Genomic DNA, 21,080 nt, shown 5'->3' on the forward strand with positions numbered 1-21,080 from the left:
AGTGCCAGTAACAGCAGCTGTGGCTGAGTGTGGGTACAACTATCCCTCCCTGCTCCCATGCCATGCATTTCTCTGAGCAGTGCCCTAGGGACTGCCTCAACTGTCCCTCAGCTTGGTTTCATTCATTGGGCTCCTTAGCGTAAGCTGGAAACAGGCCAGAGTACTGTCTGCCCTTTGGAGGTCTGAGAAGGCATTTGCATGGAATCAGGCTTTTACTTAGAATGCCAAGGATCAATTCTCCAATCATATCTCTAGCTTTCCTGGTTTTCCTGCAAGGACATGTTATTATGACATATAATAAAGAGCAAAGAGCACAGGTGAAAACCATAAGACAGCTGTGTGTAAGTCTTTGTGTTTGATATATTTGTGTCCATCTAAAGTTATCTAAGGGTGTTCAGGTACACAGATGGGAATTTATTGTGTCAAAATGTATGGTTCATAAAATCAAACACATTGTTTAAACTACTCTTTAAGTCAGGTGATATCTGTTAAAGCATTCATATGTCATATGTAAAGGCATAAAGATGAGCATAACAAATGAGAGAAGTTAGAACACTAGACACAGTGTCTAACTTGGCTTTGAAGCAGCATGTCCACAGCTGCACAAGCATTCTGTAGTGTTAAGCTTTGTTGAGTTTCGTGGACAATTTTGTTTCTCAATACTGAAATGCTATATGCAAGCACAGGTTAGAAGGTCTGAAAAAGGCTTTGTTGGTGCTCTCTGCAGTTGGTTCTATGACTGTCTTTTTGGACTGATACATTACACACACATACCTATATATTTAACTGTACTAGATATAATTCTTAGGTAACAGCCACATTGTCAGTAGAGATAAAACACACAAGACATGAAGAACTACTTTCTTTGAAAGTAAATCAATCACCGTGTTGAAGATCTATATAGATATTTACCAGGGTAAAATTATATTGACTCCAGAAATAAAATGAGTGGTTATGTATTCTTTCTATTGATTTCTGTATTGCTTTTAGGCCACTGCATACCCAAAGGCACACAGTGCACAGGAGCCTGGCATGCTTTGAAGATTATGCCAAATTTTGCTTGCCTTATGCAAGGTGAATTCAATGAAATTGCTCCTGTACATAAGACAGAAAAAAAAAATTAGTCCCAAGTTCCTAATTTCCTTGGCAAACTGTCCTTTATAAGGTATGCTGCCAGTTCTGCAAGCTTTTAAGCAGTGGATTTAATTAGGCTGTTTATATAAGCAGAAGCATGTTCAAATGCTGCCCAGTTCAAATTCTATGTCACAGCTGAAATTTTCGTATGAAGTCATGCTTTGAGGAAGTAAGACAGTCCTTACTGAAAGCCCTCTCCCACTGCTGTGGCAGTAATGGTGTGGGTGAGGGCCATACAACCAGGGGCTTTAAAACGGTATTTCTATTGTTGTGGTTTCAGGCAGATTTTGGGAGAAACCTTCCCACAGGGCCCCCCTCCCCTCCCCCACCCAGTTCGGGGAAAGACTTCCTCAGAGAGAAGTGGAAAAAACCTGTTTATTAAACAGGCAAAGCACTCCAGCACAATACCCGATGACAAGAACTTTGTGCCGCTTACGGAGGGATAACAAACTTAAAAAGAGAAAGTCTCCTCTTGAAGATAGTCACTGTGCTCCGCCGCTCCATCTCTGCTGGCGCTGGGAGAGAAGGAGATGTGCAGGGCTGGTCTTGGTGGGGTGGGTCCCCTGTGGAGGCCCCCCGGTGCTTCCCCCAGGTCCTTAGTCCGGGGAGGTTGGAACAGTTCCGAGGAGAGGGCAAAAAAAGAAAAAAAGGAAGAAAAAAAAAGGGGAAAAAAAATCTTCAGCTATTCTACAGTGTCTAACTATGCTAGCACTAAACTAACTAATTAACTCCCAGGGGAAAAAAACAACAGAGCTTTTTTCATCTTGCAGTGTTCCAACTCCCCTGCTTCAAGATCACTCCGAGGAGCAGAGTTTTCCTGGGGAAAAACAAACCACGCTTCCCCTCCCCTTTGCACCCAATAGACAATTGGGGGATACACAGTCACCCTAGGACACTATACAGCACGTTTCATCTTCCTTGTTGAGACACTGATGAGCAAAGATAAGGCAACAAGAAGCACCTGCCTTTCTGGTTTTAATGGACTTGGGATATCCAGTGATTTACATGTTGCACATACAGCTCTCTGGCATGTAGTAGACTGCTGTTCACTCTTCTCATAATTCAGCAGGGGTAGCAGAAACCATCAAAAAGGATAATCTGAGATATTTGGTACATGGTTAGCATTGGTCCCCACATATTGAAAAAAAAGGAGAATTTTGGTTCTCAGCAAGAAAATGGTAAAAATCTTGACAGAAGAAAGACGAAATAGTGACCATCAGACAGAAAATTTAGAGAAAAAAGACTATTTTCTGTACATAGTCTAAGTCTGTTCTGACTATTGTACCCAAATTGGAGTTTGCTATGGGCCAACATTACATAGGTAAGCAGAACTAGCACTTCATACTAACAATAAACCCTCTCACATTCCTGAACAGCTTTTGAATGAACCTGAAATGTGGAATCCCACTGATTCATGTGGAATTGCTTTTTCTCGTGTTTAACTTCATGTAAATACCACAAAACTCCCTGCAAATAATTTTTGGTGTTACCATTTCAGGAGTAGTATACTCAGAATCCATCTGCTGGGTGAGGATTAATTAACCCATGCTAATACAGCCTTAACAGCTAGTAACTTTACAACATCTGTGAAACTGGCTCTGCATGGACTTCATGAATAGTATGGTGCACTGGTTTAGCATAGCAAGGTTTTGGTGGCTGTGGGGTTTCTGTGAAAAGAAGATCCATTGCCAGCTGGCTCCAAGATGACTGGCCAAGGTCAAGCCCATCAGTGATGGTGGCAGTGCCTCTGGAATAATGTCCTTAAGAAGGGGGGAAAAAACCTGTGCAGCAGTAATCACAGCCAGAGAATGGAGGACGGAGTACACATGACAGCAAGAGCCCTGCAAACACCAAGGTCAGTAAGAAGGAGGGGCAGGAAGTGCTCCAGATGCTGGAGCAGACATTTCCCTGCAGCCCCTGATGCAGACCATGGTGAAGCAGCTGTGCTCCTGCAGCCTGTTTGGTTCCAGAGCAGAGCAGAGACCCACCTGCAGCCCATGGAGAACACCACTCTGGAGAAGGTAAATGTACCTGAAGGACACCGTGACCCTGTGGGAAATCTGTGCTGGGGCTAGCTCCTGGCAGGACCCGTGGAGAGAGGAGCCCAGGCTGGAGCAGGTTTGCTGGCAGGATTTGTGACCCCACAGGAGACCTACTACAGAGCAGCCTGTTTCTGAAGGAAGGGATTCACACTGTGGAAGGGATTCATGCTGGAGCAATTTGTGAAGTCTGTGAGAAGAACTCATGTTGGAGAAGTTTGTGGAGGGTTGTCTCCCATTGAAGGGACCCCACACTGGAGCAAGGGAAGAGTGTGAGGAGTAAAGCATAAACAGAACCCCTCTGTGCCAGGAGTAAGAGGCAGAGAAAACCAAGAGACAAGTCTGGAAGGAACAGAAGGGTGAGGGGAAGGTATTTTAAGATTTGGTTTTATTTTCTTATTATCTTAATCTGATCTTACATATTATAAATTCAACTACTTTCCACACATGGATCCTGTTTTACCCATGATGGTTAGAGATGAGTCATCCCTCCCTTCCTTTTAGGTCCTTATCCTACAAGCCTTTTGTTATATTTTCTCTCCCCTGGCCAGCTGAGGATGGGACGGATAGAGCAGGTTTGGTGGGTACCTGGCTGGCATCTAGTGTCAACCCAGCACACACAGGTAGAAGTTCGATGTGCAGTTCTCATATAAAAACTATTAAGGGGGAAAAACAAACAAACAAACAAACAACAAAAAAAACCCCCTAGCATCTCACTGGATTTTCATCTTGTGTCATTTGGCAGGAGCACTTCCTACTACAGAGATCATGAACTCCCATGAAGTGCAGCACATCTTTTTTTGTTCTATCTCTCTTGTCATCTCCTAATTTTCGTGTAAGCAATGGTGGAGATGTAGGAATCTCCTTCCCTTTCAGCTTTGGCTGCCTTCAGTATGGTTGAGAACATTGCCTCTAAATTACTTTGACAAATATATAATATAGCTGGTACAACACATTATTTTCCAGGCCTCCAGCTGAATCTTCATGTATACTCATTCTAAGGTTTCTACTGAACATGCTCTGATACTGCGGGTGTTAAGATTTCAAACATCCTAATAAAAAGGGTGTCTGCTTTACAGGAGACAATACTTCGCTAGGAGAAGTCACTGATCACAGTCAAATTGACATCAGTGAGAACTGTACTTTAAGCTCTTCTCAATATTCTGTCTGTATTTTCCTCTTAGCCCTGCTTATATCTGTTAAATTGTCCCAGCACTACCTTACCTTCTGAGGGCATATATTTGCAGAATAATCATATCACAAAAATGTGCTATTTTACACCAACCAGCACTACAGCTCATTCTTCTTCATTTCCTTATGTATATGGATAGTGCCTTGGAGATTTATTTAAAAACTGTTTCGCTTATCTTAATTTATTCCTAAATTCAGATTGGAATGAATACAAATCATTATTTCTTCACTTGTGTAATAACTTTTAAGGTAGCTTTTGCACCTCTATTTAGCAGCCCTTAGCAATTTCCACATATGATACAGTGCTATAAATAAAATAAAAATAAATACAAAAATTCTTAATTTTTTTTTCTTGTTGCTAAAATTTGCAGAACCCCATTATTTCCAGAAAGGTGGGGTTTTTAGGATTCAATGAGTTTTTAGTTTCAAATCTGTTCCAGATATTACATCTGGTCCAAAGCCATGTAGATCAAATGCTATTGTGGGGGCTCTTTTGTTTGATTTTTCTTTAAAATTTTGTCTTTCCCTAATTATTTTCTTTCATTGACATGGAGTAGAGGAAATAGCACTTAGGATAAATCCTTGAGAGACCATCTGACTTAATTTTTGTGGTTTGAGTTGCTGTATATTTGATAAATTACTTCACCTGATAGAAAAGTGCATTTTAAATGAATGGAATTGTACAAGAACAAAATTTTGAAATTTGCAGCAAGTTTTACTGGATGTCTTGGTCACAGACACAGTGTTTACTCTTTTCCCAGGTTTTGGGGACTTTTTTTGCACTGCTTTTCTCTCACATATTTGAGTTGTTCTGCCCTGAAATGGAGAAAAAAAAAATATGCCGACATTTGCATGTTTCTTCTCTATTTTAAATGTTTGTAGTTTCAAATACTCATTGCAATGTGGTTTAGAAAATAGTGAAAGAAATTGCAACATGCATCTTAAAACAGAATTTCAAACAAATCTCTCTTAAGGCAATGGAAAGTACACCAAACAGCATGCTTTAAAGTATGATTCATCATTTGATATAGCTGGTGCATCATAACATGTTTCCCATCTGACAAAGGCAGGTAATGCACCCTTTACAACTGTGTGACGATTGTTTTGTCACTGGACCCACAAATTCCCTCAATTTTGCCTTTTGCCCGGCAGCTAAAGCAAAGCCATACTGAGAAGGATACCTGTCACGGTTCTGCCCACCTGAGACCTTTCTACATGGCTTTTTCTCTGAACACATATTAAAGGCATTGCAAAAGGAACCTCACAATTTCTAGAGTTCTTTCTTCTTTTTTTTTTTTTTTTGCTTGTATTGTTAGTCTGACATAAGTTGACATTTCATTTTCTCATAGCTAACAAACTTATAATGATTTAATTATGTATTTTGATGAAATTGTGAGAAGCTAAGAGCTTCCTACCTAATGTGTACGCATCTACAATATTAGAAAGTAATATAGGTAAAGTTCTGATATGATCTTCCCCTGTATAACATAGAAGAGATTTATAGTCCTCTTATAGGGGAAATTTTCTTCCTTTGTTCTCTGTAAGGATAAAACATACAGCTAGAAATCTCCACAAGTTGTTGAAACTGAGTAGTTGTTTATCTAAGTCCCACCAAATGCACCTGAAATTAAGCAGAAACAGGCAAAATTACACAGAAAAATTACTGCAAAACATGTAATTGACCCTAAGTCTTTCTGCTCAAAGAAATTATTTCTGAACATGCTGTAATTCTGACTACAATGAAGCGAGAGCAAGCACAAATTAATACACTCTTTGCCTTTATTATTTCTATACTCAGTCCTCTCTTCCTCTTTAGTCCAAACATAATCTTCTTTTCACCTCCAGTCTGCACTGCAGACTATAATTAAACAATGAAAATCTGACATTTATCTATAGAGGAAAATTGTTTAAAGAACCATTTAGTACATGGAAATTTTTGTTTCACTCACACAGAATTAGTCCGTAATATTCCTTTGTTTCATTTACTCTTCTATGCATTTCAATGCTCTTGCTCTCATTTGTATGCTTATTCATTTTGGATTTCATGTATTGGTTTGAGAGAAGCCAGACTTACCTCCGTTGCTATTGGACAATACTGCAGGGTCCATTGAGACCACTTGTCTGCTTGTATTTCCACAAAGCATGTTTGGAGGAAAATTACAGAGGAAACCACATCCATAATTAAATAACAATGACAAAAAAAAATCAAAAATCTGGCATATTCTTAGTATTAAAGGGAAATTACTTCAGGGGTTATTTTCAGCTAGATAAGAATTCCTTCTTTGTCCCTTCTCAATACTATATCGAGATCTCTTATGCTGATACAGTGTGATATGTTACAGAATAACAAGGCAAACTGCTACAAGGTACTATGTATATTATGTAGCCTTTGAAATATTATCCAGGGGCATTACAGCCTAAAAGCCACGCTCTTCCCTGTGTGACACTGATGGACACAGCAATGTGTGAAAAATGCAGGCTTGTTCCTCCCTTGTCCTTAAAAGCACTTTTTTTTTTTTTTCTTTTTTTTTTTTTTTTTCCCCCATGGGTAGTTTGTGCTGAGTCTCCAGAAACCCTCCAAGAAACTGACTTCAGACTGTACGTCTAAACATCAAGAGAAAATCTGAAGTAAAAGATAGTGGCCTTCCCAAGGACAAAACGCACAAAATTGACGGATAAAAGATCCACACAGCAACAACAGTGCTGGCTCATGTGCAGGTGGACAGCAAAAGACCACTTAATAAATGCACACTTGGAACACTAAGGAAGCATTGTAATGACCTTTTTGTTCTTCCCTTTCAAACTGACAGGGAAAAGTGCAGAGCATTGTACAGGTCACTGCCTGCTTGTTTCGACTACCACAGCTCTGGTGCACAGTGAGCAGAGTGACAAAGTTCCCACGCTCAGTTATGGAGACGTCTTTCAGCTGGAAAGGGTGATTAAGGGCAGCTGAGTCAACCTTCACCCACAGCCACTGACCTCAGAGAACAAGGTTGCCACTGCTGCAGCAGCAGGTGTAACAGCAGAACTCTTCCTGCTTTTATGGCCTAACACAAAGCATTCCATCCTCTCTCTCCCAGGTCCAAGAGGCCATTGTTTCACCAGCTGTTTGTTTAATCCTGACTAATCCTGGATTCAAGCCTTTTGTGTAGATGAGATGAAAAGCTGAAGGATGTACCTCAAGAAAAATGAAAGCATAATTTGAAATGTAAGTGCTTCTACTCTTCCACCTTGAGGCACACCAGATTACTGAAGCTCTAACTAAATGGAAATATTTGTTTATAAAAAGAGCAAGTTATTTTAACTAATTGCTATTTTTCAAAGGCTGAAGACATGATCTTCCTCTCTTTTCCTCTCCCCAGACTTATTCTTGGTGGCAAAAAAAAAAAAAAAAAAAAGTCATGGCATACAAGCTTCACTAGTTGATGTCTTTCAACAGAATTAGGTATTCAGATATCTATGCCACAGATTTACCCTCATAGAAGCTACAAATACTTTACCCTCAAAGATGACTGGATTTCAACTATCAAAGTATCAAAACTTTGTAACTGTAAAATCATAGAAACATCAAGGCTGGAAGAGACATCTAAGATTGCCAAGTCCAATCATCAACCAGCACTACCACTGTAACCCCTAAACCACTAGCCCACATGATCCACTGATTCCAGATGCCTGTTAATCACCTTCAGGGATAACGACTCCACTACCTCCCAGGGCAACCTATTCCAATGCCTGACATGCCCTAACAGTGAAAAAAAAAATTTCCAAATACCTTATCTGATTCTTCTGTCTCAGCTGAAGGCCATTTCTTCTGGTTCTATCACTGCAGGCACAGTAGAAGAGACCAACCATCACCTCACTGCAACCTCCTTTCAGGGAGCTATAGAGAGCAAAATTGTGTCCCCCGGGCCTCCTCTTCTTGTGACTAAACAGAGATACCTCAGCAACTCCCCATAAGGCATGTTTCCTAGACCCTTCACAAGCCTTGTTGCCCAGCACTGGACATGCTCCAGCACCTCAATATCCTTAATACCAAATACCAGCCTTGATATTCAATTCGTGTTCCTATTTGTGCTTTAAGTAATTATTTTCCCATAAAACTAAAGACCAAAGATTTGACAGCCTACCAAACTTCAGGCATAAGGACTGAATTTTGCAAGTAGTTTGGAAAGACATATCTAAAGATGGTCTCAGTAGTATTAGGTCTCTGCTCGTCCTGTAAACTGGTCAGCCTTTATTTTTAGTTTTGAATTGTCAGTATTTCTTTTCCTTTTGGAAAGAAGTTTAAAGAACTGCCAGTATTTGAAGCTGCATTTACAAGTCCTGTGTGATACAAACAGGGCTGATAATTTTACGCAGCAGACTACTTCAGCTTCTTCAGCTGGAAGGAGCTCTAAGAAAAAGACTAAATGTTTATGTCACTGAAGTTGTCACAGGTTTGCTGATCTCACATTACCTGAAAAACTGAGAACTTAGTTCCTTAGGGAAGGTACAAGCCACCCTTCCATATTAAACTTTTAATGTTACCTCCAGATCAAGTCTTTGTTAAATCACTTTGTGGTCTAAAAGCACTCCCTGTAAAATCAGCAACTAAATGCTTCCTTTACCAAAGTGCACAGGAACAGAGAAGGGGATTAATTTTCCCCTGCTAAGTTAGAACAACCACCTTGTTTCACCTGAAACTATTAAGAGATCAACACAAATCCTATCCACACAAACAAAATCAATTTATAGATTAAATCTATCACCTGTGTTTTATGAACATCAGGCTATAGAAAACATAATAATACAGCGCTTCATCCCTATCCTGATCTTGAAGAAAAAAGCAACTGAAGAAACCTTTTATTTTGAAACTGTTAAATAAAGGAGAGGGAAAGGTGATTAGCACAAGACCAAAACTTTGAAAAGAGAGATTGCAACAATAGTTCCTGTCTTTTTATTATTATTTGTATTAATTAAAAAAAATAAGATATATATGAGCACAAACTCATCAATATCAAGAACAGATTCATACCCAGAGTGAAATTAAAAGGGGAAATGGAAACTGGGGTGATAGCTGGGTTCTGGAATGCAAACCAACAGGTAAGCATGAAAAAACAAAGTGAAGAGGAATAGCTACAACGAACTAGCATGAAAAAGCCTTTAAATACCTTAATAAGCAGCTGTTCATTAAGCAGGTTTGTGAGATTCTTTCAAGACTGAAAAGTTAAATTTGAAGAAAGCAAACACCTAAAGGGTCCAGACAGCAACCAAGTCTGAGGTACTTTTAGACTCTGTAACACATTTCAATTCCCATTTACCGTGGTCTAGATACCCCCTGGATTCCTATTTAAGAGAGCAAGGAATAGGCCTGTCAGCCTCTTACGTCAGTAGCCTTTCTTGTATCATTTTGATTTTCTTCTCAACACTGCAGAATTTGGTTTGTTTTGCTGCCCAGGAATGCACAAGGACACCAGGAACATGGAATATTAATGCACACACCATAAAGATAATGTAAGAATGTAGAAATTGCTTCTCTGCTGTAGACTTCAGGACGGTGTGGATGAATGTAGAAGAGAGATCTCTGAAGCTGGGTTTTAGAAGACGAGGTTTATTGTAAAGGATATGAGGCCTTGCTCTGAGCTGCCAGGCTGCAGCTCATAGCAAGGCCTAGGGAAGTGGGGGAAGGGAGAGGTAGGGAGAGGAAATTCCAAGAGAGAAAAGTCCTCGGGGAAGGGTGCCAGGCAAAGAGCAAAAGGGCAAAAGCCCCTTATCAAGGGGCTTCAAGGTGGGCTGGAACAGGACTTGGGCCAATGGGGTTACAGATACCTGATACTTCAGGGGAGGGTTACAGGTGTGGGATGAACCGTACATTGGGGTGAGACAGAACATTCCATTTGACCTCTGGGTCTGGCTGCAGGTGACCTTCAGCTGGTCACATTAACTTGTTTTCCCAGACATCCAGTAGCTAGGACATCTCAAACACCAAAACTTACTTTCAATTCTACCTCACTTACAGGTTTCACATTCTCAGAGTCTAAGCAATCATATTTACAGGGCTTTCTGCCTTCATCCTCCCCAACATAAGAACAATCATTCCAAAGACCAATAACCTGTATCAACTATTTTTACAATGTATTTTATTGTCACTACTTGTGTATGTTATTCAGGTAACTCATTCTGTATTTTTATTTTGAGTATTATTCAAGATATATTTAAGATGAAGGACACAAATGCCCACTGAATCGCAAGCCTGATCCTGTAAGTTGACACTTCCCTACTGTATTTCTACTGATGTATTCTTATTAAAAACAAAACCATGAAACACATGACAGCAGAACAATACCAAAGCAACACTCACATGAAAAATTTCTCCACTTGAGGAAACCTCCTCAAACAGTACACAGAAGACCACCATCTACCACTGACATCACTGAAGTCTTTCACTACATATTTTGCACAGTAACTATTTTAGACCAGGAGTGAAAACTTACCCTGCCTCAGCTCTATAAAATCAATCTGAAAGATAAAATCTCTAAGGCTACACCCACAGCCTAAAGCAGCGGCTAAGAGAGGTGAATTCCCCGCAATTCCAACATACCATGGGATATGCACCTTAATGGCTGTATAATTTCCCAGTCTTGTTAGACCCATGTTTAATTACTTCTGCTTTAAAGTTAGTAATTTCACCTGAGGCTATGCTCTGCTTTCTCTTTACAGCTGCCACTACCTTCTATTTTCTCTTTCTGGCATATGACTCTCTTATGCCCCTTATGGGAAAAAAAGTCAATGTAGGCAGACTGCAGGAGGATAGGAAACCAGACAGAATGTAGCTTGTCCTTAGGGAAGTAGACAATACTGGGGGCTTAGAACAGGACATCCCCTACAGACAGAGACATTTGTTTTGTAGTGGAGCCACTAGAATACAACAAATGGCAAGAACTGCAGCAATTTCATTCTATCTCACATCGTGTGCCTGCTGCCTTTTAGCTACAGTGCAGTATCTGCAATTCAAAGAGGGTTACTGACAGCTGTATTTTCTGCTGCCTGCCCTGGCCATCATAGCCAGAGGCAACAGTTTTAAAGAAAGGAGTACTTGACACACTGATACGCTTTGTGAGAAAGTAACTGGATGAAGGCACTGGTTTTGTGGTTTACTCAGCCAGTCAAGCCAAATCATATACATACACTGATCTGCAATTCTGACATCTTGGAGACTGAAAATAAACAGATACAGTGGGACTCATAAGGTGAGACATATTAGCAGACTACCTCACTCCCATGTGAGGTACTTAGATCCTAGGGAAGTGCCTGCTATCAATTTCATGAAGAAAAGATACTACATATCACTGAAGTTGTACCTCCTTCCAATTAAAATGCAAGTGAACAGACCCACTGCAATGAATTCCACGAGAATCAAGGAAGTTCCCTTAAAAAAAAATGCAAATGATTAGGGCTCACTAATCAAACTTCTCATATATTCACTCTAGGCAAGTTCACTTGCAACTAAACAGCAAGGCCTTTTTCTCTGGAAAATGTATCAGTCACTCAATGATTACAAGTTAAAATGCAAAGCATTAAATTCATAAACCATATGATCTAAACCAACATCCTTAGGTTATGTTGTGGCTGGGTTCTCTTGTGATGTTATGTGAGCACGCAAACCCTAACATTCCTGCTCATTCCAGAGTGTTCGGGAGAAGAAAACCACTAGACATGCTCTACCATCTGTAAAACACAAATAATTTATTCAGATAAACCTTTAAGAACTCTCTCAAACAGAGAGTATCACAGTATACTAGTGTACAATTAACGACAACTTCAGAAATCATGCTTGTGATACAAAGCATAAATTTAACATTAAATGCCATAAGATGATTTTTCATTACTTCAAAGAAGCCTATGATTGCCAATAAACTTAAAAATAAATATTATATGTATTAAGTACTCCATTTAATTTTTATATAGCTTTGAAAAACTCTGGCTTGGTGGGAAACAATCTCTGTCTGATAGCTGTCATAATCAGAAAAAATTCTGGCTGAAGTAACACAATTCAGCAGTGTACTTTTAAGTTCTGTGAAAGTATTACTATCTTCCACAGAACAAGTGCATGATGATATCCCAGCACTCAATAGAATCAGTGAGTTGATTTCAGTCGCTTTTTTCCTCTTAACAATACTTCCTCAGGATTCTTGCTTTTTTGTTGGTTTATCTAAGTAAGGAGTGTTGTCCTGTAGCAGATCTTTCCTGGGTATGAGTACTGAAATAGAAAAAAAAAAAAACCCAAAAAACAATAAGACTATAATCTTATGGAAAATACTATTTCAAATTCTAAAGGTGTTTTTGCATTTACAAGCAAAATTCACTACAAAATTCACTACTAAAATGAGGATCCGAACTTCTGGTAAGTGTACAAGTAGTATCATGATATCTACCTAAAACAAAATCACACTAAGATTTGACTTTCAGCTGGTCACAATAATGTTCTCCCATCTCCTTTTATAAGCATTGAAAATTTTGATATTAAGAAGCCATAAAAATTTATAAAGTTTTGCAGTAACTTTTAGCAGGGGGGTGAATGACATTTTTTCCAAGCCTGAATATATTATGCTTACTTCAACAGCTTCACAAAGGAATACTCGCTTTGACTTAGCTCTCTCCCTCAAGTCTTGGAATCGAACCTGTAATATTTACCTTGTCATACCTATTTTAAAGGCCAACAGGAAAAGAAAGCACCTAGTGAAAGCTACTGCTACTATATTGTCACAAAACTGATTATTGTGTCCTTCATTACCAAGTCCCCTGTCCTGTTCAGCGGCAGTCCCACGTTTTCTCTTCCTCCTGTTGCTGATACACCTGGCAGTCCTAAACCCATCACAACACACTCGCACAGGATTAGAACACAAGCTAGTATCTCAACATGAATCCATGTGGCTTTTGCAAGGAAAGTTCTGCCTTACAGTCCCTGCTGGAGTTCTCTGAATGGCGCTTCAGAGGTTACCACAAGATGTTTGGATTCCTGAAAGCCCCTCAGTCAATGCTTTTATAAAACAACAGCCTTATTATGACAGGAATCTTGCACGGATAAATCACTGGATAAACTGTAAGATGTGAACAATAAATTATCAGGTCGTCCACTGAAGTGATGTCAAATGTGGAGTTCTACAGATATTTTTGTTGGCATTTCACTGTTCAACATATTTGTAAGTAACCTGTGAAAAAAAGGTTTTTAATTATACCATCCTAAACAATTTCATTAAAAATGTCTTACTGTGAAAAATAGCAAGACATGGTTAAGACTTGACTGAATAAATTGATGGACAAAATTACACCTAGAAATATGCAGTGCACACAGGTCAAGAAAAATACTAACTTTACAAAGTAAGTGATAAATTCAAAACTGAATATGACCGCTCTGATGAGTTTAATGAGTAATGAGTATATTTGTAAGTGAGTAATTTTGTAAAAATAAATACATAACACGTATTTTGGCTTGGCAGCCAAAAATTAAATTTAGAATTAGCGGTGACTATTAGCAGGAATCTAGTTGAAAATAAAAGAGAAAACATTATTGTGCCATATTGTGCCATATTGTGTATATAAATGCCTCCTTGCCCATAGTGTGCAGTGAATAGCAAGAATAATCACCTGTTGTTCCTGAGAGCTGTTTCAAGGGGGAAGTAAACAAAAAGGAGGTAATAAAGGACTTAAAAAATCATGAACAGCTTGGTGAAAATGAAAAGTAATTGAAGAGAAGATAATTTGAAGGTAATTAAACCAGAAAACATCCCTGACTCAGGAAGTGCTGCCAGTGTGAACAGCTGAAAGAGGTGCAAATTCACTGTCTATTCCTATTCTTCAACTGTTACCTGTCTGGAATCACTGTGAAAGACTTGACACCGGTCCAGACTTATCTTTGGCCTGGATCATAACTGCTGTTTTAAAGTTAAATGTTTTACCAAACCTAAAATTGAAAATTGGTACAAAACTTTACATACAACACTAACGGAAGTAGAAGGAAACAGCATACACAGCTGAAGATTTCCTGTATTCTCTACCACACAGCTGTATGCTGAGCCTAACTACTGCTTCTCTTTTGGACTGCAAGATAAAAGAACTTCTAAACCAGGAATCAGGATTTCAGAATTTTAATAGACTTTGCATCGAGGCAATCATTGTGTCACAAATCTCACACAGCATAACCTGAAACTGAAATTGCTGGAAAAAAACTTTGGAAATGAACACTCAATCCTCAAAGAAAAAGTTATTCTATGGTCAGTGTACATACTGCACTTGCTAATGCTCCTCAGGCAGCTGCTCCCTATTGGCAGAGGAAGCACCTACAGAGAGGTGCTGTGGCTACTGACTTTAGACATATGCTGACTGACTACCCTGTACATGCATGCTGACTAGCTAATTGCTGACCTTCCTAATAGTTATAGCTAGTAAAAGCTAGTTAGGGCTTTAAAAGTAATCACTGCCTCTTTTCTACCAGCATCCATACCTCAAAACATCTGTATGGAAACTCTGTACCTTTGAAACCTCCACCTGTCCTAGGTAGTGACATTAATGAATAGCTTACATTAAGAATTTCGGCAGAGAATAACAGGCAGCCTATTTGCCTCACTATTCCTTCCCTTATTTTGAAATTCTGTATATATTTACTAAACTATAACATATTTAAGTATCTTTTTAGCATGTAGTCTTACTCACCTATTTTGTCAGAATCTGTGTGAACCGCCTGAATAACAGAAGTTCTGAGAATCACTTCAACATCTGAAGCTATTTTCAGGAGCTAGTATAAGGAATAAGAAGAGAGGAACAACAGAGTAATTTAAATGACACGTGACTGTTTCTGAAGATACTTTCCATACTAGACAACTATTCAAATAATAGTCATTAGGTTGTACTACTCAGTCACTCATGTACTATGTACCCATTGCTTTTGCCTTGGGGATCCCAGAATAACTTACAGATTGTTATGTAAGTGACCTTCACATGGAGCACGTAGTGAGGGACACTGGCTCAGTAACATACAGCAGTACGTACATCTACGTACCCCATTAAAACTGCAAAAGAATAAGGTTAAATGCAACTACAAAACCAATTAACTAGTTTCCAATGACCAAAGACACTCACTCACAGCCCATTAACATTTGACTTCCCTTAGTGAAAGAGCAATCTCACTCTTTCAACACTACTACTGAATAAAGTACTACTACTTTCAACACCACTGAAATAAGGAGACAAACACAAGGGCAAAACATGACAAGAATTAAGAATGCTGAGGTTTCATAGAAGACTGTGAAGAAACAATACACTACCTAAAGACTACCTGAGGTACCAGTACTTGGCAAAAGGCTTAGAATTCCTTCTCTAAGAGGATAAGCTGAAGCACCCTTGCTAGCTTTGCTGAGCCATTAAGAGAACTCTAATACTTGTTTGCATGATAGCTGTGTCAGAGATAAATGAAATAGCTCAAGTGAGACATTTCAGGAGACATGCTCACACTAGGAAGAGGCATGTACCAACAGAAGTAGATCTTCACAAAGGCTAGAGCTCAATACTTGACATCTACACTGCACTTCTTCTCATGCTCTTCCAGTTTAAGGGCTTGGAGAACGTATCCCCCAGTTCCCCCAGCTGAAAGCCCATTAGCAGTCAGGCTGCATGCTCCTGAAGCATAGCTTCTTCTTCAGATTGACCTTAAGGGAATTCTGCTAGTTGCTCTGACACTTTACAAAACAAGACAAATCACAGGTAGTGGAAATAACCAAGGTAACTTCATAAGTGCACTCCTGATCTGAACTAAAACTGGTGCATTATATTCAGCTACCACATTTCCCATTCTCACTGTAGACAGTTACCTTGATCTCCTTATGTCACTGCAAGCTTGACATGTACAAGTACATATAGATAAAAATACTTCTTGTTATACTAGAATACACTGTAGCTTTCTATTCTGGCTGGTCAATATTCCATTTTTCAGTTGCTGTCCAAAGCAGAACACTAACAGGACCACATTAATGCAAGCAAGTGCCCAAACTTTCTCAAGTCCTGTATAAAACTTGATTCAGTTCCCCTGCAACCAAGTCTATTCAGTGTTTACATATAATAAATATGACAGCTTCTGTGATGTTCCAGGAGTGTGTAGCTGGGATGGAGGTCTCCTATTTCTTTCACTGACACAGTCAATCAAGTATCAACTAACCCGCATTAAAAAGTCACATATGTGTATTTTGTACATTGCCTACAAAACAAATACAGATTTCAGTATTGCAGCAAATTTTTTTTTTGTTTTGTACATCTATTAAAAAAACCCAAAAAACCCCCCAAAAACCCTGAACACATAATATAGCTGATCAGACAGTGGTAATACAAACACTGAGTATTATTACAGGAGGCTGATAATAAGCTGAAATTGAAGAACTAAATGGTCAGAACTATTTATGTTAGTGTTCAGTGGCTGGTATGAGGAAAAGGTTTACATTTTATTTCTTCAAGGGACAGATGTAGTCACTTTCTTCCAACCAGCGCCCAGTGACAGTGTACAGTCTGATGAAAGGCTAAATGACAAGGACTAAGTTAATTTATTCTGTATGGACGTTAATAACTAAAATAAATAAGTTTCATTTCAGTTCACAGTAACTTTCAGAAAAAAATAATTCAGTAAAAAGTGTTAAGCTGACAATTGAGCAAAGGTAAGTAACAGTGAGTTAACAGAATGGTCTACTTTTAATACATGATGAGGAAAGAAGCAAAAAAAATCCCTATAGTATAATTAATATAGACTATAACTATACTACACAACAATCAATCATAATAATTTTGCTGGGTTTTGCCTTCCACAAAGATGCTGACTCATTTGTGATCTGCTAGTAACTGAACAGATTGCTTAATTTCTCTGTTTGTTTCTGTTTGCCTACACAACAATGATCAGGTACATTTAAGTGACCACAAAACAGAAAGATATTATGAGCAAAGCATAAAATATTTATATGAAAATTGCAACTTTAAACATTTCCCCTATTTTTATTACAAACTTCAAAATAATCACATTGAAGTATCAGAATACACTCTCTACTTAAGTATTTTTGTATGTACAAAATTCAGTAACACAATATTAATACCACTGGATGCATCTATATAGTTATAAAAAAGATCCATGTAGAAGCCTTTCTAAACCAAACTGTCTTTCATGATGTCTCAATCACTGTGTTTACAGTGGTTCAGAGATCCTTTAAATAACAAATCCATTTCTAAATACTCTTACGTAAAGTGGAAAAACACTCCAAACAACAGAAAGCAAGAAAATACCTCACTAATCTTCTCTTCAGATGTCTCATCTCGGTTATTTCTGAATTCTTCATTTATCTTTTGTCTTGCAGCTAAATAAAGTAAACAAGAAACTAAAGTGTGAACAAAAATTGTATTTTGAATTCGTTGCTGCCCCGAAGTTAAGAACCTTAAGTCCTTTATGGCACCTTTGTGGGGCACTCTGATCAAAGTATTTCAGTGTAAGATTTCCATGTAATTCACGATGTCACATTTTAAACTGACTAGTATACAAATAAAATAAGATTCCCAATTTAGCATTCTGAATTGCATACATAAGGTAAAAAAGCAGGATTAATCCCTTGAGGAAAAACCATACATAGAGAATTAATCAGTACAGCTAACCATGCTCTGGCTGGACTGAAGAGAAGTTAAAAAATGAAAGAAAATACAGAAAAATATCTCCCAGGAAGATAAAGAACATTTTAAAAATAGAGATGGTTCCTGTCCAAAATATGTGTCTATGTGTTGGGTGCTTGAATCTAAGGACTTTTTTTTTTAAAAAAAAAAAACCAAACCCACACCAAAAAAACAAAACAAAAAAACAAAACAAAAACACACACAGACACACACACACACACACACAAAAAAAAAACCCCACCAACCAACCAACCAACCAACCAACCAAAACCCAACACCCACACCACAAAACAAGCAAAAAAAACCCCCAAACAACAAATTAAAGGCTATCTGGTTATGGACACAATAGTTTTCCCAATTATTACCTGAATGTATGGGTGTAATTTGAAGAAAGATTATGTTAAGAATTCTCTTTCTCTGTATTCTGAGAACAAACTTCCACGAAATACAGGTAAGCAAGCACACACCACACAAAACAAGTATCTCACCTTCAAGGGCTTTGGTATCATTTTTAAAAACTACTTGCCGTGTTCTGTGTAACAACTTAAAAAGCTTCAAAACCTGCCAAAACAACATCAATAGAATTAACTTATTTGCTAGCAGGAATGTTAGTTAAAATGAACATGTTACAAATGAAAATGTTTTGGCTGAAATTTCATGTTCTTTCCATTTAGTACAGAATTTGATGTGGAATTAGTATCTAAGAGGCTTTACCTAAATTCCTGATTCCACTTGCCACCAAAGCAGATGTGACATCATCAGAATCTTAGGTCTGGGTATTTCAAATTACCCTAACATGCTGGCACCACAATCCTAAGTAATTATTTGGCATGATGGGAATATAATCCTGAAAATACATGGACATAAGCAATATTTATTGTGCCAATGTCAAACAGACCCAACAGAAGTGCAATAACTCTAGAAGTCAAGTTACTTGAAGGCATTATCAAGGTTACACCAGTGAATATTCTCCAGCTATTGAAAAAGATAGAAAAAGAAATGGCTGAAGTACTCTCGCATAAAAATCTTCCACACACGGTGTGGCAAAACGAATGCAAATACTTCCCTTAAATACAACTGCCAGGTCAGCAAATGAAAACTTCAGTAAAAGAAAACACTCAGAAAGTTAGGATTTACAATGCAGAGAAGACAAACCTGAATATGTATGAAAAGCAAACCCCCTGAGAATCACAGCTCACAGTCATGTGGGTTTGATTCATCATTCATACAGTCTGTAATGAATTAGAGAAATCCTCAAGTCCTTATGAGACTTTTTTGGTGTTTGCCACAGACTGAAAAGAATCTCTGACAAGTATCAGAAAAACATTTTCTTGATAACAATATGCCTTTCGAAGCTTCTTCTAGTATTCCAAATATTTTTTAGAAGGGTATAGAAGATACACAGGATTATAAGTCAGAAAAAACTCAGCAAATGAACAGAGCCATTTTGCCTTTAATTGCACCATTCCCTAGATGGGTGAATCTGTGGAAAGTAAACTCACAGAATCAAAACACAACAAATAAACTTCTTCTTTTGGAGATATTTCAATCACCTAAAATTTTCTATGCCATAATATATATGACATCTCTGGAAATGGCAAGTTAATATTACAAGCGGTTTTATGTTGAACATATATATGGTAAAACCTGAGGGTTTTTTATGGTTATTTTGAACAATTTGATGAGCCATTTTCAGGCATATTCCTACCCTTACAGCAGTGTACAGCTTCCTCACGAGGAGAGAAGAGGAAGGGCAGACACTGATATCTTCTCTCTGGTATCCACTGACAGGACCCAAGGGCATGGCCTGAAGCTGTGTCAGAGGATACTTAGGCTGGGTATCAGGAGAAAGTTCTTCACCCAGAGGGCTGGGTGAAGTTGGGCACTGGAGCACACTCTTCAGGGAAGTGGTCACAGCACCAGCCTGACAGAGTTCAGGAGGGTTTTGCAAAACTCTCAGGTTCAAGGTATGACTCCTGGAGAGGGTCCCGTGCAAGACCAGGAGCCGGACTCCATCACTCTTGTGGTTCCCTTCGAACACAGGATATTCTCTCATTCAATTTCTGCAACCCCCTCCTGGAAACTTTTCACCACACCAGTCACAAGTAGCTGTATTAGATGGTCTTGATCAAGATACATTAATGCAAACACCTCTGACCACTACAGTCACCTGCTTTAACAGAGAGCTCCGCGAATACTTGTCGACTGTACTCCCCAAACTAGGCTTCAAGACACTCCTCAAAGAGGTACCGACAAGACATTACACCGTAGTAATGGAAGGGTTTATTAATTTCTAGGTCCTTTTTTTCCCCTATCTTACTCTCACGAGACGCGCTTTTGACCTATTTTAACCTCTGTTTATCGCATCTCGCTTCCTTTTCCCACAATGGCCTTTGCCTGCAAGCCGCTATTTTATTTTACCTAGTTTTTTGTCCTTGTCCTGAAACTCTATTTCTTTTGGCTCTACAAAAGCTACAAAGCTCCCTTCTCCCAGCACGGATAGAATATGCGTGCGTGTCTGCGTGTCACTCGCCTGGCCGCGACTCCCCATGGCGCCCGCCGCCCGCACCGTCCCACCGGCGGAAGTGCCGCGACGGAAGTGACGACCAGGAACGAGCCACGCCCCCCGCGCCGCCAATAATGTCGCCCGTGCGCTGCCCCCAGCCGCCGCTGTTCCGAGCGGCCTTTGTGTCCCCCCCCCTCCCGCTGCCACGGCCGGCGGGGCTGCTGCGGCCTTCACAGACTCGCAGAAAGGGAGACTCACAGCTCAGCATGGAACGGCCCACAGTGGATCATCTGGTCTAACGTCCCTTCTCGGGCAGTGATATCCCCGTGCGCATGGCACAGGATTGTGTCCAGACAGTTCTACCCCCATTGGGTAAGACGCCACAATCTCTCTGGACAATCTGCTGCAGTGCCCGCTCACCCGGCACAGTAAAGAAATTTTTCCTCGTCTTCACAGAAACTTCCTGTGCATCGGTTTCTTCCCATTGCCTCTTGGCCTGTTGCTAGGCTCCACTGAGAAGAGTCTGACTCCATCCT

General features: G+C 39.3%; 1 protein-coding gene across 2 annotated transcripts; it reads right to left on the reverse strand.

Annotated features, from left to right (window-relative positions):
• Positions 1-12,070: 12,070 nt before the first annotated feature.
• Positions 12,071-20,629, reverse strand: LYRM7 (LYR motif containing 7). Of its 2 annotated transcripts, none has more exons than XM_040090950.2 (5): positions 20,572-20,629; positions 18,527-18,599; positions 17,661-17,731; positions 15,057-15,138; positions 12,071-12,603 (listed from the first exon to the last, which is right to left on the reverse strand). In XM_040090950.2, exons 1-5 carry the CDS (start codon positions 20,587-20,589, stop codon positions 12,527-12,529), a joined length of 321 nt encoding a protein of 106 aa, XP_039946884.1. In that variant the 5' UTR covers positions 20,590-20,629; the 3' UTR covers positions 12,071-12,526. The 2 variants fall into 2 exon arrangements, with proteins under 2 accessions (XP_039946884.1, XP_058280166.1); XM_058424183.1 differs by lacking the exon at positions 20,572-20,629 and adding an exon at positions 19,747-20,436.
• Positions 20,630-21,080: the final 451 nt, after the last annotated feature.

The sequence above is a fragment of the Hirundo rustica genome, chromosome Z (assembly GCF_015227805.2).
Source record: "Hirundo rustica isolate bHirRus1 chromosome Z, bHirRus1.pri.v3, whole genome shotgun sequence".
Taxonomy (NCBI): Eukaryota; Metazoa; Chordata; class Aves; order Passeriformes; family Hirundinidae; genus Hirundo; species Hirundo rustica.

What these genes read in the sequence shown, in the direction of transcription:
- LYRM7 (XM_058424183.1), bottom strand. Translation starts at nt 20,094, where the DNA reads ATGAGAGAATATCCTGTGTTCGAAGGGAACCACAAGAGTGATGGAGTC. An exon ending in AGCTGTACACTGCTGTAAGG is followed by an intron (nt 18,600 to 19,746) that starts GTAGGAATATGC and finishes TTGTTTTGGCAG; the next exon opens with GTTTTGAAGCTTTTTAAGTT. An exon ending in CTGAAGAGAAGATTAGTGAG is followed by an intron (nt 15,139 to 17,660) that starts GTATTTTCTTGC and finishes TCCTTATACTAG; the next exon opens with CTCCTGAAAATAGCTTCAGA.